This window comes from Myotis nattereri (genome assembly GCF_964212035.1).
Source record: "Myotis nattereri genome assembly, chromosome: 7".
Lineage (NCBI taxonomy): Eukaryota > Metazoa > Chordata > Mammalia > Chiroptera > Vespertilionidae > Myotis > Myotis nattereri.
In genome coordinates, this window is record NC_138082.1 from 6,961,641 (window position 1) to 6,981,994 (window position 20,354).

General features: G+C 51.4%; 1 protein-coding gene across 3 annotated transcripts in view; it reads right to left on the reverse strand.

Moving 5' to 3' along the window:
• Positions 1 to 6,578: 6,578 nt before the first annotated feature.
• The window catches only part of RFTN2 (raftlin family member 2), a 41,364-nt gene continuing 27,588 nt past the window's right edge, over positions 6,579 to 20,354 (reverse strand). For 2 of the 3 annotated variants that reach the window (XM_081095415.1, XM_081095414.1), the window contains exons 8-9: positions 11,351 to 11,429; positions 6,579 to 7,972 (exon numbers count right to left, since the gene is read on the reverse strand). In XM_081095415.1, coding sequence (XP_080951541.1) covers positions 7,733 to 7,972; positions 11,351 to 11,429 — 319 coding nt within the window. In that variant the 3' untranslated portion in view covers positions 6,579 to 7,732. Of the gene's footprint in view, positions 7,973 to 11,350; positions 11,430 to 19,151; positions 19,744 to 20,354 lie in introns of those variants that run through there. The other variant, XM_081095416.1, reaches the window with a different exon arrangement.

The following is a 20,354-nucleotide window of genomic DNA, read 5'->3' on the forward strand; positions in this document are numbered from 1 at the left end:
GAGAGTCAGAAACATTGATGAGAGAGAAACATCAATCAGCTGCCTCCTGCACATCCCCCACTGGGGATGTGCCCGCAACCCAGGTACATGCCCCCGACCGGAATCGAACCTGGGACCTTGCAGTCCGCAGGCCGACGCTCTATCCACTGAGCCAAACCGGTTTCGGCGAGTTAACACTTTTAAAAAATCACAATAAGCCCTAGCTGGTTTGGCTCAGTGGATAGAGCATCAGTCTGCGGACTGAAGGGTCCTGGGTTCGCTTCCGGTCAAGGGCACATGCCCAGGTTGCAGGGCTCGATCCCCAGTAGGGAGTGTGCAGGAGACAGCTGATCGATGAGTCTCTCTCATCATTGATGTTTCTGTCTCTCTCTCCCTCTCCCTTCCTCTCTGAAATCAATAAAAATATATTTTAAAAAAATCAGAATAACATTAAAAATCCATGATTACATTGTTAGGACTGTGTTCTGGTTTAAACACATTTAGTAATGCCAGATTTATTGTAATAGAACTAATTATCTGTTCCCTGTGTACTTTGCTCTAATCACTAAACAATGGCACTCTTTTGCCTGAAGGCTTCCTATAATTTTATTTTCACTGTTAAATTCTACATTTTATATGCTTTGTTTTTGCATACTCTTTGGATGTGCTAATGGTTTCTTTGTGTTGTTCTACCATGCTATGCAAATGTTTTAGTAAAAGTAGTTGATTTTCATTTCTTGAATGCAGCATATTGTTAACTACAGAGGTATTGGTACAACACATTTAGTAGCTTTAGATGGTCAAAATATCAAATTTGTTTTCTGAAAAAATATGTATTATTTGTAGAGTACACTATTCAACCAGATACTACCAAGCGAATCAGTCAGGGCAGCGATTTTCAACTGGTGTGCCATAAGAGGTACACTGGTGTGCTGCAGAATTGTTAAAACACGCAATACCTGACTACTTAGTCAGGAGCACTGATTTCTTTTCCCTTAGATTGTCAAAAAAAATGACAACAGCCAATACTACAATAGCTGTCTGGTGTGAATAAATCAAAATTATACCAATATTTTTGTCAGTGGCAAAAAATAATTTTTTGGTGAGCCACAGAATTTTAGTGATTAATTTCTTTGTGCCATGAGATGAACAAGGCTGACAATTGCTGTACCAGAGTGTTATAATACTTATCTGAAAGATTCAACGAGGAGTCCCTCTGAACACTTCGATGCATTTTTATAGGACACTTTGTGTGGCCTGGGAACCTAGTGTTTGGTGCTGTATTTATGTACAGTTACTTTGAAAATCTGAACATAACGTGATGATTTGAGGGAATTAGAAAAGAGGGACTTTTCAAGCATTGCTTGGAGCAGAGGAAATGTATGTTGAATGCAAATGAGCTTGTTAGCTATTAGTGAGAGGATCATGGGAAACGAATGAGCTTCACTAATTCTGAATAAGATGCCAACTTTTAGAGCAAGGGTGGAGACTAAGCCCTTGTTATTTTAATTAAATACCAGTGCCCAGATTCAGTGCAGTCACTGTGGGAAGAACCCATCAGTAGAGAGTGAGAAGCTCAGGTTTAACAGGATAATAAAAACAGAATATGACCCTACTGGAATGTATTTTGGAATGAGGAATGAATTGCATTCATTTTAACTTGGGTCGGGGTAATTCTCCTTACATGACGAGGTAGGAAGGGAGAAACATAAGATGTCAGCCTGCAACTGTCCGAGAAGCTGGAAGTTTTGAAAAGTGGAATTCTGAGGTACTTTGGAAGGGGTTGCAAAAGGAGAAAAAACTTGAGACACATGGTTTCCCAGAAGAACAAATTTAAAAGAATGACATGTGGTTAAGGATCAAATGTTCACAGAAAAACAACTGAAATGTTAAAACCCACTTTTTGTATGTGTGGCATAAACATTAAACTACATGCCTCTAGTCTGGGAAAGAAGAAGGAAATGTAAGTAGAATATCCAAATCTGGTCTTTCAGTTTTATAGAAGTCACTGCAATTAAAGACACGCTATTCTCTTGCTGTAAGAAATTAAGTCATTTTACTTAGCACATCTGTGACAGTGGCCATTCATGTGCTGAGAACAACGCTGTCTCTGAGGATTTGTGTGCCCATGAAGGCACAAAGAAGATTAAATGTATTTAGTTTTGTTTTTTTTCATAACCAACAAAAGAAATTCTCACATTAGACTCCAGGTTTCCCAGCTGTCCATTTGGGTGGCTCTTGGCCAGCCCACGCCTGGGGCCAGGACTCCTCCTGGCTCGGCAGCACCAAGTCCGGCACCTGGTAGAAACGTGTGGTCGGTTCAAGCTTCCTTCCACCCAGCCACGTTTTCTGATTCCCCTCGCTGTTTGTTTACTGATTTCGATTTTGATGAGAAAATCAGAATAACTTGATTTTCATGTCTTACTGGTTCGCTTCATGGACCTTTCATGCCGTAGTGCAGTGGTTCTCAACCTTCCGGCCCTTTAAATACAGTTCCTCATGTTGTGACCCAACCATAAAATTATTTTCGTTGCTACTTCATAACTGTAATGTTGCTACTGTTATGAATCGTGATGTAAATATCTGATATCAGGATGGCCCTAGGCGACCCCTGTGAAAGGGTTCGCGACCCACAGGCTGAGAACTGCTGCCTTTGAAACGTTTTTTTCGTAGCAGTTGAGTTCATGGTTTTCTGGCAAGTGACTGGGTGAAGGGACGTAAAGTTGCTCTCATGTTACTGGACTCGAGTTCCCCGTGAAGCTTCTCTGTAGGACAAGAAGGCGTGGCAGGCGCTGTGCGCCCCTCAGTGGGGCCCGTGCAGTCAGCACCGTCCCATCCCCGTTTGACAGGTGAAGCGAATCTCAGGTTAAGCAACTTGCTCAAGGTCACACAGCTGGCAGAGATGGGTGCACCTCCGACCGTTCCCAGCTGGGGTCTCCTGGGGCTCTTTCTTTTAATGTCCTACATGTGGCCTACCCTTCGTTCCTCTCCTGTCCCTGCTAGGGAGTGACCAGTCACCTCGTCCTTGGTTTCTTCCTCATCAGTCACACTATTGAGTAGCCGTTGCGGTGAGTCTTGCGCTCCCGCAGTCCCGCTGTGGCCTGACGCCTGAGGGAGCTGGGAGGGTCCCTGCGGTCAGGCTGCTGTGAACGTTGATTTGCAGACGGTGGTAGCAGCGAGGAGACCCGGCAGGTGAGTCAGGGCTCTGCTGCCCACCGGATCCCGCTGTAGCGTGAGCGCTGGGAGCAGGGAGGGCAGAGGAGCCGTTAGAGGAGAGACACTGTTCTGACGGGGAGGACCCAATCTCTTCTCGGTGAGCAGTGAGCTGGAACCAAGCGGAGCTCTGGCCTGGTTTCCCCACGTGGAGGCTGTGCACCATCGGAAGGAAACATTCCGGCTGTTTCCCGCCTGTGCGCCGGGTCAGCCCAGGCCTCGGTGAGTTTTGTGAGGACGAAGCCGCGTGTGTGAAAGCCCCTGGCCCGAGGCCTGCATTTGCCCCTCAGTGGCTTCAGCCTCCTGCCATCTGAAAACTGTAGGGTTTCCTACGACGCCTGATAGCATTTGTCATGCCCTTTCGTGCCTTTTCGCCGCTCTAAGAACGCCGGGTGGAAGGAGCAGGATCCTCAGCTGAGCTGGTGGGAGGGGAAGCTGCACCAGGCATGCCCTCCCAGCAGCCACCGATGCGGGCCTTCTCCGTGACTGGCGGTGTTAGCTCTGCTCATTGGTAAGGCCCAATCCAGGTCTGCCGTGCGGCACAAAGGGACACGTGTGCTCTGCTGGGGGCAGCTCCAGCCCAGCCAGTCTGCCTGCGGGACCCTCATGCTCTCCCGCTGCGGCAGCGCCCGGGGCCCACCTGCCCCAGCCGGAGCGCGAGCTCGCATCGCCCACGGGAGGCCGAGTCACACGTGAGTCGTGAGCGGGAGGAGGCTGAGTGAAGGCGCCCGTTTTGCTGAAAAGGTGGCAGCAGAAACATTTGGGTCGTGGAGGGTGCAAGGTCCGGCAAAAAGTCGCTGCTGTGCCCTGGAAAGGGGGCTCCCGGCAGCGGGCTGGGACTGGCCACAGCGGGCTTGTTCTCTTGCGTAGGTTTGCGCCTTGTTCCTGCCAGCTTAGCATTGAGCTTGGTTCTCTCACCAATTCTCTGAATTCTCCAATAAATATTTCTTCTATTAGAATACAGTTTAGCCCTGGCTGGTGTGGCTCGGCTGATTGGATGTTGGCCCATGCACCAAAAGGTTGCTGGTTTGATTCTGGCCAGGGCATAGGGGGCTTGCAGGAGGCAGCTGATTGAGGTTTTGCTCTCACATGGATGTTCCTCTCCCTCTCCCTCTCCCTCTCCCTCTCCCTCTCCCTCTCCCTCTCCCTCTCCCTCTCCCTCTCCCTCTCCCTCTCCCTCTCCTTCTCCCTCTCCCTCCCTCTCTCTCTAAAATCTATATCTATATCTATATCTATATCATCAAAATAACAATGATATTTTATATAATGAAAGGCTAATATGCAAATTGATCAAACAGCAGAACAAGCAGTCGCTATGGCGAGCACTGACCACCAGGGGGCGGATGCTCAATGCAGGAGCTGTCCTCTGGTGGTCAGTGCATTCCCACAGCGGAGTGTTGCTCAGCCATAAGCTGGGCTGACGACTGGCGAGCACAGTGGTGGTGGCGGGAGCCTCTCCCGCCTCTGCAGCAGCGCTTAGGATAATGTCTGACTGATGGCTTAGGTCTGCTGTTAGTCGGACATTCCCTGAGGGCTCCCGGACTGCAAGAGGGCGCAGGCCGGGCTGAGGGACCCCTTAAGTGCACAAATTTTGTGCACTGGGCCTCTAGAATATATATAAAATACAGTGTACACATAGTAACATGTCCCTATCGTAAGTGTACAGTTCAGTGAGTTTTGACAATTGTATACACTTGTGTTATTTTCAACCAAATAAAGATATAGGAGATTTCTATCACCCCAGAAAGTTCCCCAGGCACCTGACAGTTGCTGTATATGAAATGTGTCCCTCAGAAATGCCTGTGTTGACATGCTGATCCTCCGTGCGATGGTGTCCAGGAGGTGGGGCCTTTGGCAGGTTTTTAGGTCACGAGGGTGGAGGCCCCATGAATGGGAGTCATGTCCATATAAAGAGCCCCTGAGGGCTCCCTTGCCGCCCACCAGGTGAAGTTATAGTGAGAAGACATGGGAGAAAACCAACCATTTGGAGACTGTTGTGATTCTGATTGACGACAGCTCGCCTCCTGCTTGTGTGGGTGTCGAGGACCCCTGTAGCCCTGGGGCCTCACAGAGAGCGACCTTTTTGTTTCTCTGTCATGCAGAGAACCGCAGTGACATGACGGAGCCTGTCCTTAGCTCAGGGGTGAGTCCCCGTGATTAGGGAGAACAGGGTGACATTAGACCCAAATGGGATAGAACGAGGAAGGAGTTTCTGAACCCTAAGACAGCAGTGCCACAGCTGCTGTACCAGGGAAACGGCTGAACTTCACCGCCCCCTGCCCCCACCCCCCTCCCCCCACATCTAGGATCTGAGTCTTGCTCACCCTAACTTACAGGTATTAAACATTCAGATAATGATAAGGTGAGTCACATTCAACTCCTCAGGCATACAGAGTCCAAGTTTTGTTACCTTTTCTCAAAAGAATAGACTAACGATATATGTACTCTAGAACCACTTGGTCATTACTCGCTATAATACAAATGTGCCATGTTACTAAAGGGTAATTGTTGGAATAAATGCTTATGAAATAGAGTTTGAGGATATGACTGCTAAGTTGATTCTAATAAAACCTTATTTACTTATTTATTTTAATATATTTTTATTGATTTCAGAGAGGAAGGGAGAGGGAGAGATAGAAACATCAATGATGAGAATCATCCATCAGCTGCCTCCTGCATGCCCCCTACTGGGGATGGAACCGCAACCCGGGCATATGTCCTTGACCGGAATCAAATCCGGGACCCTTTAGTCCTCAGGCCAGTGGCTCTATCCACTGAGCCAAACCAGCTAGGGCAAAATGTTTTTTAATAAGAAGAAATAACAGATTAAAAGCAAACTGTACAAAGAAAGTAAACTTACACAAATCTAATAAAATGAAAAATGATTGATGTATCAGTTTTCCTTTAGTCAAGGATAAATGTCTAGCCCTGCTCTTGATGCTGCGAATCCCCTCTGTGCGGGCAGCGTGACACAGGAGCCTGCCTCAGGGCACCTGGCCCTGGGAAGAGCTGTCTAATGGTTCTGAGTCCCTTTTCTGGGTCTCATAACCAGCTCACGGCATGTCGTGGGCTGCAGAAGGCATGCTTGTCTTTACCAAAAATTCAACTCTTGAATATGGAGCTTAGGTTCATCAAAAACCCGAACAAAAATATTTCTGCAAAGATTGTTGATAGCTATTTCCACAGAATAATTCTGAGCGGAATCTTCTTAAGTGCCTTTATACCTACAAAGGTGAGGCTTCAGCATATGGTACGATTGGACTAACACCGTGCCAATCCTATCTGCAGTTCATGGAGAAGGGCCTGGCTAGTCACACTAGGTGCGTGATAACACGTAATACAGAAATATAAACACACGGTAAACACTTGCAGTCAAGAAAATGATAGCCCAATAACAAATGACATTTTATTATTCAAGTGATCTTCTAATGTCAGCACCACTGCTAATAAAAATATAGAATATGCTGAGTTCATCCATGGCAAAGCCAGCTGTCCTTCCCTTGAAGGTGCCCACATTTCAAAGCCAGCCTTTCATGGAGAAATGCAGAGCATCTGTTCTGTAGACTTTCCATCTTTACCTGCTGAAGTCGGGGCGAGGCACAGGCCCCCACCTCCCGCACCCCCCCCCTTGCAGAGCACGGAGGGCAGAGAGGGACCCGCGGGGCCACCAGACCCATCCCCGTGCTCTGGGCGCCAGGCTCTGGGGTGCCAGGCGCTTCCTGATGCAGCCGTCGAAGTAAAAGTGTAATTCACAGCTCGGCAGGCGTGAAGGCTTCAGTTTCCACTCAAATTAATGTCTCCCCTTTCCATACTATTTACAATGTAAAGGAAATAAATCAATTCTTCCTGTCAACTAAGGTTTTTAAAGGCTGAGATTGGGCTCTTTCCACGCTGAGCGGTGAGGGATGCGCCTCTCTCTCTCTCTCTCTCTCTCTCTCTCTCTCTCTCACTGTAGACTATAGTGAAGCTCAGTGGGTTAGCACAGGGCAGGAAGATGGTGACCCTTTGAAAGCAACGACAACAAAAATGACTTTTTACAAAAGACATTCTAACGGGTGCGGGTTTGCCCTGTATATACACAGCGTGGCTGGATCCACTGTCAGGTCCAGGAAGGAGGCGTCCGTTCCTTAGCCCTGTGTGTGCCTGCGTGTGGGAGGGGCACTGCTCAGGGTCATTAGGACCCTCACTTCCTGAGACCGTCCAGGGGGCACCGTGCCGGCTGGGACTTTCAGGCTTCTTGCCGGGAGGACAGAGAAGTCGCCCTGGTACCAGGTGCATCCGTGAGAAGATGACGCAGGGTCTCGGTTAGCAACCTAAGGCGGCATCTGTTCAGACAGAGGCGTTTATCCGAGAGGCGCGTGAAAGTGTCTAGATGGACGAACATGCTGATTCTTCTCTCCGGTCCGGAGGCTGAGCCCAAGTGTACGCGGGTGAGGAGGATCCTGAGCCTGGAAGAATCCAAGGCGCCGACAGAGTCACACGGGGAAGCCACGGCCGCGGTGGGAATGGCCGTGGGCAGGGCCCTGGGCTGGGCGCCCTGTCACATGCAGGTGACCTGCGGGACCCCGTCCTCCTGGTCCAGCTGCCCGTCGTCCAGGTCCCGCAGGACGCCCAGCCCCGAGCGCGCGGGCCCCTGCGCCCAGGGCTCCCTGGCAGGAGGCGGGGTGCCCTCGGGCGGGGCGCGGTGCCCGCGGGGCGGGGACGGGGCCGTGTCCAGGCCGATGCTCCGGCTGCCGACTCTGTGCCTGTCTTCACCTTTTCCGTGCCGGCCGGCCTTCCTCTGGAACACAGAGACGGGCGGCCAGGAGTTAGGAAGATGGTGCTCCCTGGCCCTCCGCCCAAATGTCCTTTCCCTGCTTCTCGTCACGGCCCTGCTCGTCTCAGGACCAGCTCGGCCCTCCGCCTTCCCTCCAGCCCTGCCCCCGCTCTCTGTTTCACACCCTGGGAGCTTCCTGGCACCTTATTCTCATCACTGGCGGGTGGGTTGTCGACAGGTCTGGGCCCCTAACGACACTTCAGAAGAGAGAAGCCTGTTGAGATCACCCCTGGGGGAGCGAAGAAGGGCAGGGATACATGAAGGGTTCCATTTTTCTTCTTGGTGTTGGTTGGGATCTAACAATAGGAAGTGTTCGAGATGCCCAGCCAGGGTGGCTCAGTGGTTAAGCGCTGACCCATGAACCAGGAGGTCATGGTTCGATTCCCGGTCAGGGCACATGCCTGGGTTGTGGACTCGATCCCCAGTAGGGGGCGTTCAGGAGGCAGCTGATCAATGTTCTCTCTCATTATTGATGTTTCTATCTCTCCCTCTCCCTTCCTCTCTGAAATCAATAAAAATATTTAAAATAAAAAGGAATCTAAAAGGGATACATTTTAAAAATATTTATTTAGCCCTAACCAGTGTGGCTCAGTGGATAGAGCGTCGGCCTGTGGACTGAAGGGTCCCGGGTTCGGTTCTGGTCAAGGGCATGTACCTTGGTTGCGGGCACATCCCCAGTAGGAGATGTGCAGGAGGCAGCTGATCGGATGTTTCTCTCTCATCGATGTTTCTAACTCTCTATCCCTCTCCTTCCTCTCTGTAAAAAAAATCAATAAAATCATTAAAAATATTTTAAATATATTTAAAAAAATAATAAAAATATTTATTTATTTACTTTTGTAGAGAGAGAGGAAGGGAGAGGGCGCGAGAGAGAAACATTGATGTGAGAGAGAAACACCGATCAGTTGCCTCCCGTATGTGCCCTGACCAGGAATCAATCCAGGACCGGAAAGACGCTCCAACCACCTGAGCCCACACTCGCCAGAGAAAAGGGACACATTTAAAAAGCACAGTAATCTCCCAGTTCACAAAGAAGTTATTTGCTGAAAGTTCATTTATATGTTATTTGAGAGCTAGGATTACATTTTCTTAAATGTAAGAGCTAAAATTATAAAATTCTTAGGGGAAAAAAAACCCCGGAAGTCAGATGCCTAGGCTAGTCTTGCAAAAGTTGGCTAACCCATAGGTGTGTTGAACCATAGTGTATGAACTACACAAATATTTTCTACTGATTTTCAAGGCAAATACATAACGCAAACAGCTTTATTAAAGCGGACTTTGTGGGCTCCTGGGGAATGTAACCGCTGTCTAGGGGGTGGTTTGTGCAGGAAGACGGGCCCTCGGACAAGTTCACGGGAAAAGCCCACAGTGGGCCCGCTTCCCCAAAGAAAGGCCCAGCTTCGCATCCGAATCAGACGCAGTTGGGAGGTGCGGACATGCCCCAGCGCCCCCTCGAATTCATCCAACGCAAACACTAGATTGCAAACCCTCTTCCTTTTTCTTCTCATTCACCAAATGCATTGAGTTTAATGCACGGAGTGGAGCTGGCAGATTTCCTCTTACGGGGCACAGGGTTTGAGAATGGCCTGTTCTGGCGCTGGGCCTCCTGCTGGCCGGCGAGGAGCCAGCCTTTAGGCTGCAGGCAGCGCGACGACGGGCCCTGCCAGACGGGCCTCCTTTCTCAGGCCTGGCTGCCGGCGCCCTTTCCCACGTGCACAAAGCCCCATTCACTCTGGAACGCCCTCCCAACGCTGAATGAATGCAAACGGGAGGGCGAGGGCCGGGGCACTTGGCAGCGATCCTTTCCTGCCTCCTCAGCACCGAGCCAGCGGCAGCTTCTGCAATAAGCTCCCGATTGTGTCCCCGCCACAGAGGCCAGCTCTCACACACCAATGCGAACTTCCTTAGTAAAACCGGGTACTATTCAGGGCCATGCGACATTCATAGCATTCACTTTTAGGTGAGTGTTAAGTAAACGGCCACCACATGTGAATGCCAAGTGTTAGAAGGCGACAAGTGCCTCCCATGGGACTCGACAAATGATTTAGAACACTTCCCCTTTTTACCCCGGGACTCTTAGCAAGTACATCTTCAGCAGTGACAGTGCCCCCCCCACCCCCCCGCCCACACACACACACTCCATGTGAAATAATAGCTTTTCCTAGCAATCCAACCGCAGGGTCTGAGGACTGAGCGTGCAGGAGTCTGCAGCCCGGCCGGCCTGGGAGAGCACCTCCTCGAACCCCTCACTCGACAGAGGATGGACCTGGCCCAGAAAGCAGGCAGGGCTTGTCCACGGGCAGGGAAAGGCTGGCCTGGAGCTGGAGTCCCAGCGTTTCACCGTATTCTCTCCACACTCATCTCACCCACACCTACCCACAATACAAGGCGAGGTAACCTGTGTGTTCCCAAAGGAACATTTCCAGGTATTTTACCGAATACACGTGCAGCGTGGAAAGCCTGGCAAAACCCACCCACAACCCCATCTTGCAGAGAAACCACTGTTAAAATGTGGTGGGTTTCACTGTTTTCTTCTCTAAATAGCTATGTATTTGCATTTGCACACGGGTGTGTGCAGCTCACCTTTCCACTGAGCACAATATTTCTTGTTTTATCTGCTTTTAATATATATATATATGTATATATATATGTATATATATATATGTGTGTATATATATATATATATTTATTATTGATTTCAGAGCGGAAGGGAGAGGGAGAGAGAAACATCAATGATGAGAGAGAATCATTGATCGGCTGCCTCCTGCATGCCTCCTACTGGGGATGGAGCCCACAGTCTGGGCATGTGCCCTTGACGGGAATTGAACCCGGGACCCTTCAGTCCGCAGCTCTATCCACTGAGCACCCAGCCAGGGTGCGAGTGTAGGTCTATTACTGTCTTGGAAACATCTCTAAGACACGGCGTGGAGGAGAGGGCTACGGAGGGAGCTTGTTATGCAGACTCATCCGTGGGTCCCCAGGGATGGGTCACCTCTGGCCATGGTCTTCTCCTGGTCCTGGTGCAGGAGAGGGAGCCGCCCTCACACAGGGACACCTGCTCCTTGTCAGAAAGGAGGGGGGTAGCGGTTCCTCCTCCGTCTGCTGCCGCCTGATCGCCTTCAGCTCAAAGTGACCCTGTGCCACAGTGGCCCGTTCTGAGTGGCCATCCCAGACCCTGGGAACCCGCTCGGGCGGGCAGCCTGCACTCGCATGCCTCGGGTGAGCAGACTATTCCATATCCACACCACACCTCCCACCTGCGCTCCCCGTCTGGCATTCAATGGGTGTCAGGGTTAAATGCTCCAGCGTCACATCCAGCCCACAGGGCACCATATTACTCACTTCCGGGGTCTGAGCCGCTGAATTCCACAGAGCGGGTCTCTGAAGAAACACCACCTGCTTTGTAGCCAAATTCCCTTCGCTGCAAATTAGAACAACAGCGTCAGTCCTTGTGGATTAGTAATTCTTTTTTTTTTTTAACTGTAAGAGAACATTTATTTGGTTAATCACAGAGGTATAAAAAGCAATTCCTGGAAGATGAGTTTAGGAAACAAGTTGCTCAAGAGGTCGCCGGTTCGATTCCTGGTCAGGGCACATGCCTGGGCTGTGGGCTTGATCCCCAGGAGGGGATGTGCAGGAGGCAGCCGATGGATGATGTTTCTCTCTCATCCATGTTTCTCTCTCTATCCTCTCCCTTCCTCTCTCTCTAAAAATCAATGGGAAAATATCCTGGGGTGAGGATTAAAAAAACAAAACTGAATGTGGTCATTACAAAAGGAAATGTGAATGTTGAAAACTTGTAACCTCACATGCTAACATCACTATTTTCATCTCCATGTCCCCTTCTAGGCCTTATCACATATGTGCTTCCGTGTGTCTGTAACCGGCAATACGGCACATATTTACATTTCCTATGCGCTTCCCGTAACACCCTTTCCTTGTTTGCGCACTGTGATCAGATTCTTAGTCGCTGCACAGTGTCTCAAAGACTTACGATACCGAAATGTACTATCTTTTTTTTTTTTTTAAAAAAATATATATATTTATTTATCTTTTACAGAGAGGAAGGGAGAGGGATAGTTAGAAACATCGATGAGCGAGAAACATCGATCAGCTGCCTCCTGCACACTCCCCACTGGGTATGTGCCTGCAACCCAGGTACATGCCCTTGACCGGAACCGAACCTGGGACCCGTCAGTCTGCAGGCCAACGCTCTATCCACTGAGCCAAACTGGTCAGGGCCGAAATGTACTATCTTTCTTTATTATTGAAAAATTAGGTTGCTTCCAGTTTTCTGCTAATTATAAACAATGCTGCGTAGAAATATGTCTCATCCTTGTCTTATGACTCAAGGAATCTTGAAGTACATTCTCAGAAGCGGGGTTGTCAGGTCACGAATGTTTCATTAAAATGTTTGTTTGCATCGTCAAAGCTGCCTTTAAGACGAGGCGGCGAACGCGGGCCGCGCGCGAGGAGCTGTACGTGGATTTTCAGTCGAGGGGCTGGGGCCAGATGCTCCTTTGTGGGCAGCCACTCAGTACTCTCCTCAGTCCCCTGCCCTCCTGTGACGTGCCCTTTGCCAAAGCCTGCGTGCGTTTGGGTTTCTCTGAAGGGTTGTCAGAGTCTCCATGGATTTAGGGCAAGGAGTCTGCAGCTAATGTTGCTCAGTTACGACTTTTATGATGCAAAAAAACAAAACCAAAACCAAAACCAAAACCAAAACCAAAACCTCACTACGAGCTCTTGTTTTTGGAAAACAAATGCAACATTGAAACTCTGGCCCCACCCCATTGAGTGCCCCACACTTAGCGGTACTGTTGAATTTTGAGAAACAAGCAAATCTTCCGCCAAAGTGGTCTTGGGAGTCCTCCTCCTCCTCCTCCTCCTCCTCCTCCTCCTCCTCCTCCTTCTCCTCCTCCTCCTCCTCCTTCCTCTTCCCTTTGTCCTTCTCCTTCTCCTTCCTCCGCCTCCTTCTCCTCCTCCTTCTTCTTTAAAAGCCTCACCCAAGGAGTGAGGTTATTTTTCACACACACACACACACACACACACACACACACACACACACACACACATCCAGTCTTGAATTTTGGGGTTTTAAGTTAGGAGAGGTCTTTAAGAATTCATTTACTTGTACTTCCTTTTAAATTCCTTCTTATTGCTTCGAGAGAGAGAGGAAGGTGGGGTGGGGGGAGGCGGACCTGTTGTCCCGCTCATTTATGCACTCATGGGTCTACGCTTGTATGTGCCCTGACGGGGATCAGAACCACAGCCTTGGCGTTGGCGTTCGGGACGATGCTCGGCCCACGGAGGACCCGGCCAGGGCTGTGCTCACTGCCCCTGCCCGCACTCTCCTGGCTGCGTGTTGCTTAAGGTGGCCCGAGGGAGGAAGGGTCCGTGGTGTTCATACTTCCACTTGCCACCTCCGTGTGCCTAGGGCATCACCAACTGACAGCACGTTCTGGCCTCTGAGCCTGCTGCGGGCTCAGAGCCTTCCTTTCGGAGGCCAAGGGCCACTGTGGGACCAGCCCAGCCGCGAGCAGGAGGCCAGGGGCCACTGTGGGACCAGCCCAGCCGCGAGCAGGAGGCCAGGGGCCACTGTGGGACCAGCCCAGCCGGGAGAGGGAGGCCAGGGGCCACTGTGGGACCAGCCCAGCCGCGAGCGGGAGGCCAGGGGCCACTGTGGGACCTGCCCAGCCGGGAGAGGGGGGCCAGGGGCCACTGTGGGACCAGCCCAGCCGCGGGAGGGAGGCCAGGGGCCACTGTGGGACCAGCGCAGCCGGGAGATGGAGGCCAGGGGCCACTGTGGGACCAGCCCAGCCGGGAGAGGGAGGCCAGGGGCCACTGTGGGACCAGCCCAGCCGCGAGCAGGAGGCCAGGGGCCACTGTGGGACCAGCCCAGCCGCGAGCAGGAGGCCAGGGGCCACTGTGGGACCAGCCCAGCCGGGAGAGGGAGGCCAGGGGCCACTGTGGGACCAGCCCAGCCGCGAGCGGGAGGCCAGGGGCCACTGTGGGACCAGCCCAGCCACGAGCAGGAGGCCAGGGGCCACTGTGGGACCAGCCCAGCCGCGAGCAGGAGGCCAGGGGCCACTGTGGGACCAGCCCAGCCGGGAGAGGGAGGCCAGGGGCCACTGTGGGACCAGCCCAGCCGCGAGCGGGAGGCCAGGGGCCACTGTGGGACCTGCCCAGCCGGGAGAGGGGGGCCAGGGGCCACTGTGGGACCAGCCCAGCCGCGGGAGGGAGGCCAGGGGCCACTGTGGGACCAGCGCAGCCGGGAGATGGAGGCCAGGGGCCACTGTGGGACCAGCCCAGCCGGGAGAGGGAGGCCAGGGGCCACTGTGGGACCAGCCCAGCCGCGAGCAGGAGGCCAGGGGCCACTGTGGGACCAGCCCAGCCGCGAGCAGGAGGCCAGGGGCCACTGTGGGACCAGCCCAGCCGGGAGAGGGAGGCCAGGGGCCACTGTGGGACCAGCCCAGCCGCGAGCGGGAGGCCAGGGGCCACTGTGGGACCAGCCCAGCCGCGAGCGGGAGGCCAGGGGCCACTGTGGGACCAGCCCAGCCGCGAGCGGGAGGCCAGGGGCCACTGTGGGACCAGCCCAGCCGCGAGCGGGAGGCCAGGGGCCACTGTGGGACCTGCCCAGCCGGGAGAGGGGGGCCAGGGGCCACTGTGGGACCAGCCCAGCCGCGGGAGGGAGGCCAGGGGCCACTGTGGGACCAGCGCAGCCGGGAGATGGAGGCCAGGGGCCACTGTGGGACCAGCCCAGCCGGGAGAGGGAGGCCAGGGGCCACTGTGGGACCAGCCCAGCCCCGAGCGGGAGGCCACGCTGCCCGCCAGCCCCGCCCGCCGCCAGGAACATGCTCTCTAAACCTTCTCTAGAAGCTCTGTTCTCTTATGATAAGGCACCACGGCCTTCACACACCTGCTCCCCTCCTCACCCACGTCCTTTACCATGTTCCCTGCCTCACACTCAGCTCTGCTTCCGCTGGGAGCCTTTTCAGGCCCCCTCCCCCCCTCTCCCTCCCCCATTAGATGTTCACACCTGAGATGTGCTGCGTATCTGTTGTGCACTGTGACCTTTTGAAGGACCACAAGCCACTATAATGTCTAAGGCAGGGGTCCTCAAACTTTTTAAACAGGGGGCCAATTCACTGTCCCTCAGACTGTTGGAGGGCCTGACTATAGCTTAAAAAAAACCACCTATGAACAAATTCCTATGCACACTGCACATATCTTATTTTGAAGTAAAAAAACAAAACGGGAACAAATACAATATTTGTATTTGCATGTGGCCCTTAGACCTCTGGTCTAAGGTGTTCTTGCCCCACCGTAGCTGATTCTCACCCTCGGGGCCCAGTCCCCTGTTGTGTGGGCCCCATGGCAGGACCCATGGTCTGTTCTGCATGAGTTATTTGTGACTGTGTTTTCTCTCCAAGCAGATGAGTCTCCGGGAGCCGGAGTCTGTCCCTAGAGCGGGTAATATATTGCCTGTGCACACCAGGCACTCGGTAAACATTTGAGTTGAAGCGAAAAGCCATGCTGTTTCAATAAGATGCAAGAGTGAGAATCAGGCTGAATGTAAGAGAGCTGGTTTCTGACAGTGGCTCGTCGGCAGCTGCTCAGCCACGTGGGACAGAAAACCGCTCTCACAGGAAGCTGTCCGCACGGCTTCAGCATCCGTCAGACCAGAGGGAGTGGCGGGTCGCAGTTTCTGATTAGTTCTGCGTCACCGTGTACACTCATGAATTGCCGTGGTTTAATGATTGCCGCTTGGAAATGAGATATGAAATCAAAATTGACTTGTTAAAAGCAGAAGCATGAAGTTAAATTTTAGCTTGCCCCTTTGTAGTTGGCGGGTGTGTGGCCAGGAAGTCCTGTGCCCTGTGACCCTACCGTTTCTTGGGTATCGGTGTGTGTGTGGGAAAGCCACAAGGGCACCACCACCGTTCAGCTCCTCCCAGCCCTTCCCCCGGGACAACGTGCAAATTTAAGTTCAGATGCGGAAGAGTGATTCCTGCAAGTACATGGAGTAGACAAAGGGGCTATTTTAGAAAACTCGGCCTTATCAGAATGCTGCTCCCGGCAAGGTAGAGCTGATTACACAACACTGCAGAGAGCTTCAATCGGAGCGGGAGGAGGGGTGGGTGAGAGGGCTGGTGCTCAGGGCTAGGAGAGGGTCTCAGACACGCCAGGGCCTTCGCTGCTTCTGGCTGGGGGTCATGAGGCCGTGAGCCTTTCTTCTAGGGGAGCGGGGTCTGCGTCACAGTGCAAGGACAATTTCTCTTTTGTTGTTTATCCCTTGTCCTTAAGGAGCAGAATTTTATATTCTCAGTATCACTTGATTCTAACATTCTTTTTAGGAAAAAAAATTTTAATTGATTTCAGAGAGGAAGAGAGAGATAGAAACGTCAATGATGAGAGAGAATCATTGATCGGCTGCCTCCTGCGCGCCCCACACTGGGGACCGAGCCCACAACCCAGGCACGTGCCCTGACCGTGACCTCCTGGTTCATAGGTCGACGCTCAACCACTGAGCCCCGCTGGCCGGGCTTTCTTTCTCTCTTACTGTAAGGTTATAATTCAGTGCTTATGAAAGTGCATTCTAATCACCTTGGATTCTTGTTTAATGGCACCACCCTGCCCCTCCCCCACTGGTACTTGGGGTGAGGGAAGCGACTGTCGGTTGAGGTAGCCACACAGACGGAAGTCTGGCTCAACTTCCACTGTACTCCTGGGATTATGTGAAGATCAGCAATATTAGCTCCTCGTTTGGCTAATTTGATCCTCTACCAGATTTGCCCTAAAGAGGTTGTCAATTTTCACCTCGTTTTTTTTTTTTTTTTTTGAAAAGAAAAGAATCGGGCCCATTTGTATAACTGCATAGCTATAACGATTAAGAAGGGATTCTGGTAAGTTCTCCAGGCAGACAACAATCATCTTGGAACGATGTAGTGATATCAGATGACCACACTGAGGTTTCCATGGTAACCAGCTTTGACCGTTGGTGGTGTGATAATTGCTGAGGATAAAGAAGTAACAACCTTCACCTGGAAACCCACTGAGACAGTGCCTTCGTGCAATCTGATAACGGGGTATGTTTGAGTAATTAAAGAAAGAAGGAGAAAACACCTTATGAATAGACCATTCAGGTAGGGCTTAGATTTTGCGACCCCTTTGGCGGTCGAACGACCCTTTCACAGGGGTCGCCTAAGGCCATCCTGCATGTCAGATATTTACATGACGATTCATCACAGTAGCAACATTGCAGTTATGAAGTAGCAACAAAAGTAATTTTATGGTTGGGTCACAACATGAGGCACTGTATTTAAAGGGCCAGAAGGCTGAGAACCACTGGCTTAGGTAATAGAAGAGAAGGGAAAAGCTGACGTGGTTTAAGACAACGAATGTATCTGAGACGAAGATCTTTGAGGAAGAGCGTTTCACTGGTGTCTGCACAGACAGGTGGGCTCCCAGGAAAGATGGCGACAGGTATGGTCTCTGTGGGTGTGAGCATGCGTGTAAGTGTACGTCTTCACAGCGTCCTTAATTCCCGCTGCTTCTTCTACTGGCTTGTAAGCCTCAGTGCTATTGATGTCGGCTGAAATATTATGATTTCAGACAAGCTGGGTTATCATCCTTGCCCAGGGTTTCAACTTCGTAGGGACTTTGGTTCTGCTAAAGAATTAGGTCCTGCCCTAGCCTGGTTGGCTCAGTGGGTAGAACGTCAGCCTGTGGACTGAAGGTCCCGGGTTCGATTCTGGTCAAGGGCACATGCCCAGGTTGTGGGCTCAATCCCCAGTAGGGGGTGTGCAGAAGGCAGCCGATCAACGATTCTTCCTCATTATTAATGTTTCTATCTCTCTCCCTCTCCCTTCCTCTCTGAAATCAATAATATATATATATATATATATATATATATATATATATATATTTAAAAAAGATAAAGAACAAGTGTCCTAGAGCTCATTCCTGGTGATGCTGGTGATGCTGTAATTACAATGAGTTTTGTTTAGTTTTGGCCCGAGGGATCAGTTGGATAGAGTCGTCCCCTTACGCCAAGGTTGTGGGTTTGATCCCCAATCAAGGCACCAAAAAAGAAGCGATTCCTTAAGCTCAAAGCCTGGACCATTCTTCTAGTTTCAGAGACTAAACTCTTCCAGGCTCTATCGCCCGCCTGGACCGAGTTGAACTGCACGTAGTATTTTTCTTTCTGTGACGATGACACGGCCAACAGTCAGTGCTGTCTGTGTGGGCCCCGCGGCAGCGAAGGCCAGCAGTGACAGGCACCGGGACAGCACATTGGACGGGACCCAAAAGGCAGAGGATAAGCAGGTTTTCCCCACAGTCTTGGTGATCAGATCCCAGCGAACCTTTACCTTCATCCTAGATTGTCCGCCTTGCAGCCACTTACTAAACACAAAGGAACAAAGGAGATGACATTGCAAAATGTTCCTGGCACCTGGAAGCACAGTTGGCCCTGGGGGTTGTAGTGTGCCTTGTTGCGTAAGGGCGACTGCTGTTAAAATACATTTTTCTGCCGCCTTCTATCCGGGTCAACAGCAGATTCCTGACTGGGGCTCTGCCAACGGGAGACTCTGCCATTTAACCTCATTACTACTCAAGGGTTCCATCTAACTGTGACAGTCTGAGTACGCTCTCTTATTTATTTATCTTTTATAAACTAATTTTGTTTTCTTATTGAATTGATTGGGGTGACTTTGGTGAATAAAACCGTACAGATTCAAGTGTACAGTTCAATAAAACATCATCTGCCCACTGCCTGGAGCACTCGGCACCCAAAATCAAGTCTCCCTCCTTCCCATTCATCCCCCCTTCACTACTTCCGCCTCGCCCACCCCACGCACCTCTGCCGCCACACTGTTACCCGTCTCCGTACTTTTTGTTGTTGAATCCCTTACCTTTTTCACCCTGCTCTGCAACCCCCTCCCCTCTACGCTCTCTTATTTTTAATACGACCATGGAACTTATAGACCAAAGTACTCCATAGCCCTTGACTCGGGACTGTATCACACCACACAATACACAACCCTGAGCTGGCCCAAGCCGAATGCAAGCCCCTGGTTATGTACGGAATGTGGGCTGCAGCAGCTACAAGCTCCTTCATATAGAAATCTTTTCACTCACTGATCGAGTCTTTGCTTTTTATTTTCTTGTTGAACTTATTGGGGTGACACTGGTTAATGAGATGTGCACTGTACTGTGTGTTCATCATCCTAAGTCGAGTCCCCTTCCGCCACCATTATCCCCCCTTTACAACCTCTCTACCTGCCCCCACCCCTTCCCTCTGGCATTCACCATACTGTTGTCTGTGTCGGTGAGTATTTTCCTTTTCTTTGCTTAATCCCTTCACACTTCTCCCCCAGCCCCGACCCCTCCCCTCGGACAGCTGGCAGTGTGCTCTCTGTTCCCCGAGTCTGTCTCCACTTGGCCAGTTTGCTTTGTTCACTAGTTGCCACAGAGAAGTGCATCCTATGGCCCTGGCCCTTCCCTGACTAGCGTAAGTCACCTAGTGCCTGGTCATGTGGGGGATGTAAGCGTAACCAGCTCCTGAGGGTCCACTGGGCGTGCTCCCCAGTGACTCAGGTTGCTGGGCTTGAAGACAGAATCCTGAGAATTACTGCCGTCCTGCGATCTGACAGGCATGTCACAGTGTTTGAAAAGATGGGAAATAATGCTCCGGGGAGCTGCCACTCACAAGTTGAGACGTTACCAACGGATCTCTGAGAAGAAAAGCAGGTGAATTGCTCTGATTACTCCTAATCCCCCTCTCAAAGCTTGAGCTGGCTCATCTGTATCCGCCTCTATCCCTCTCCTCACCCGAGGAAGGGCTGGCTGTGTTATAGAGCCACGTCAGTCAAATGCCTTTCAAGGGTGGGGGACCTGGGACTCGGGTGCACTGCTAAGCTGGGAACACCAGAGACGCAGGAGGCTGGGGGAGGCGGGAGGGGGTTGCCTCCCTCAGCCACACAAGCCGATTACAGCTCAGGACAGCCCGGCCCAGGTGCAGTGCGGCCCCTGCAGGTAGCCACTGGCCAAGCAGGACAGCCCTGCCGTCAGTCACTTTCTCCATGCCAAATAGGGCAGAGGGCACGTCTCCGAGTTCAGGGACAGGAAAGCACGTTACACAGAGGACTTAACAGGTCTCTCTCTCTCTCTCTTGCTCTAAAAAAAAAAAAGAGTACAATTCATTTTTTCCTTCCCGGGAAATAGGGCAAATTTGTAAAAGGAGAAAAGGACAAGCTGGTATCACTGAAGTGATGGCATTTTGGCTCTAACATTCTAAGGTGGGCACTTGTTTCAGTGCGAACAGCTAACAAGCCCATGCTCCAGG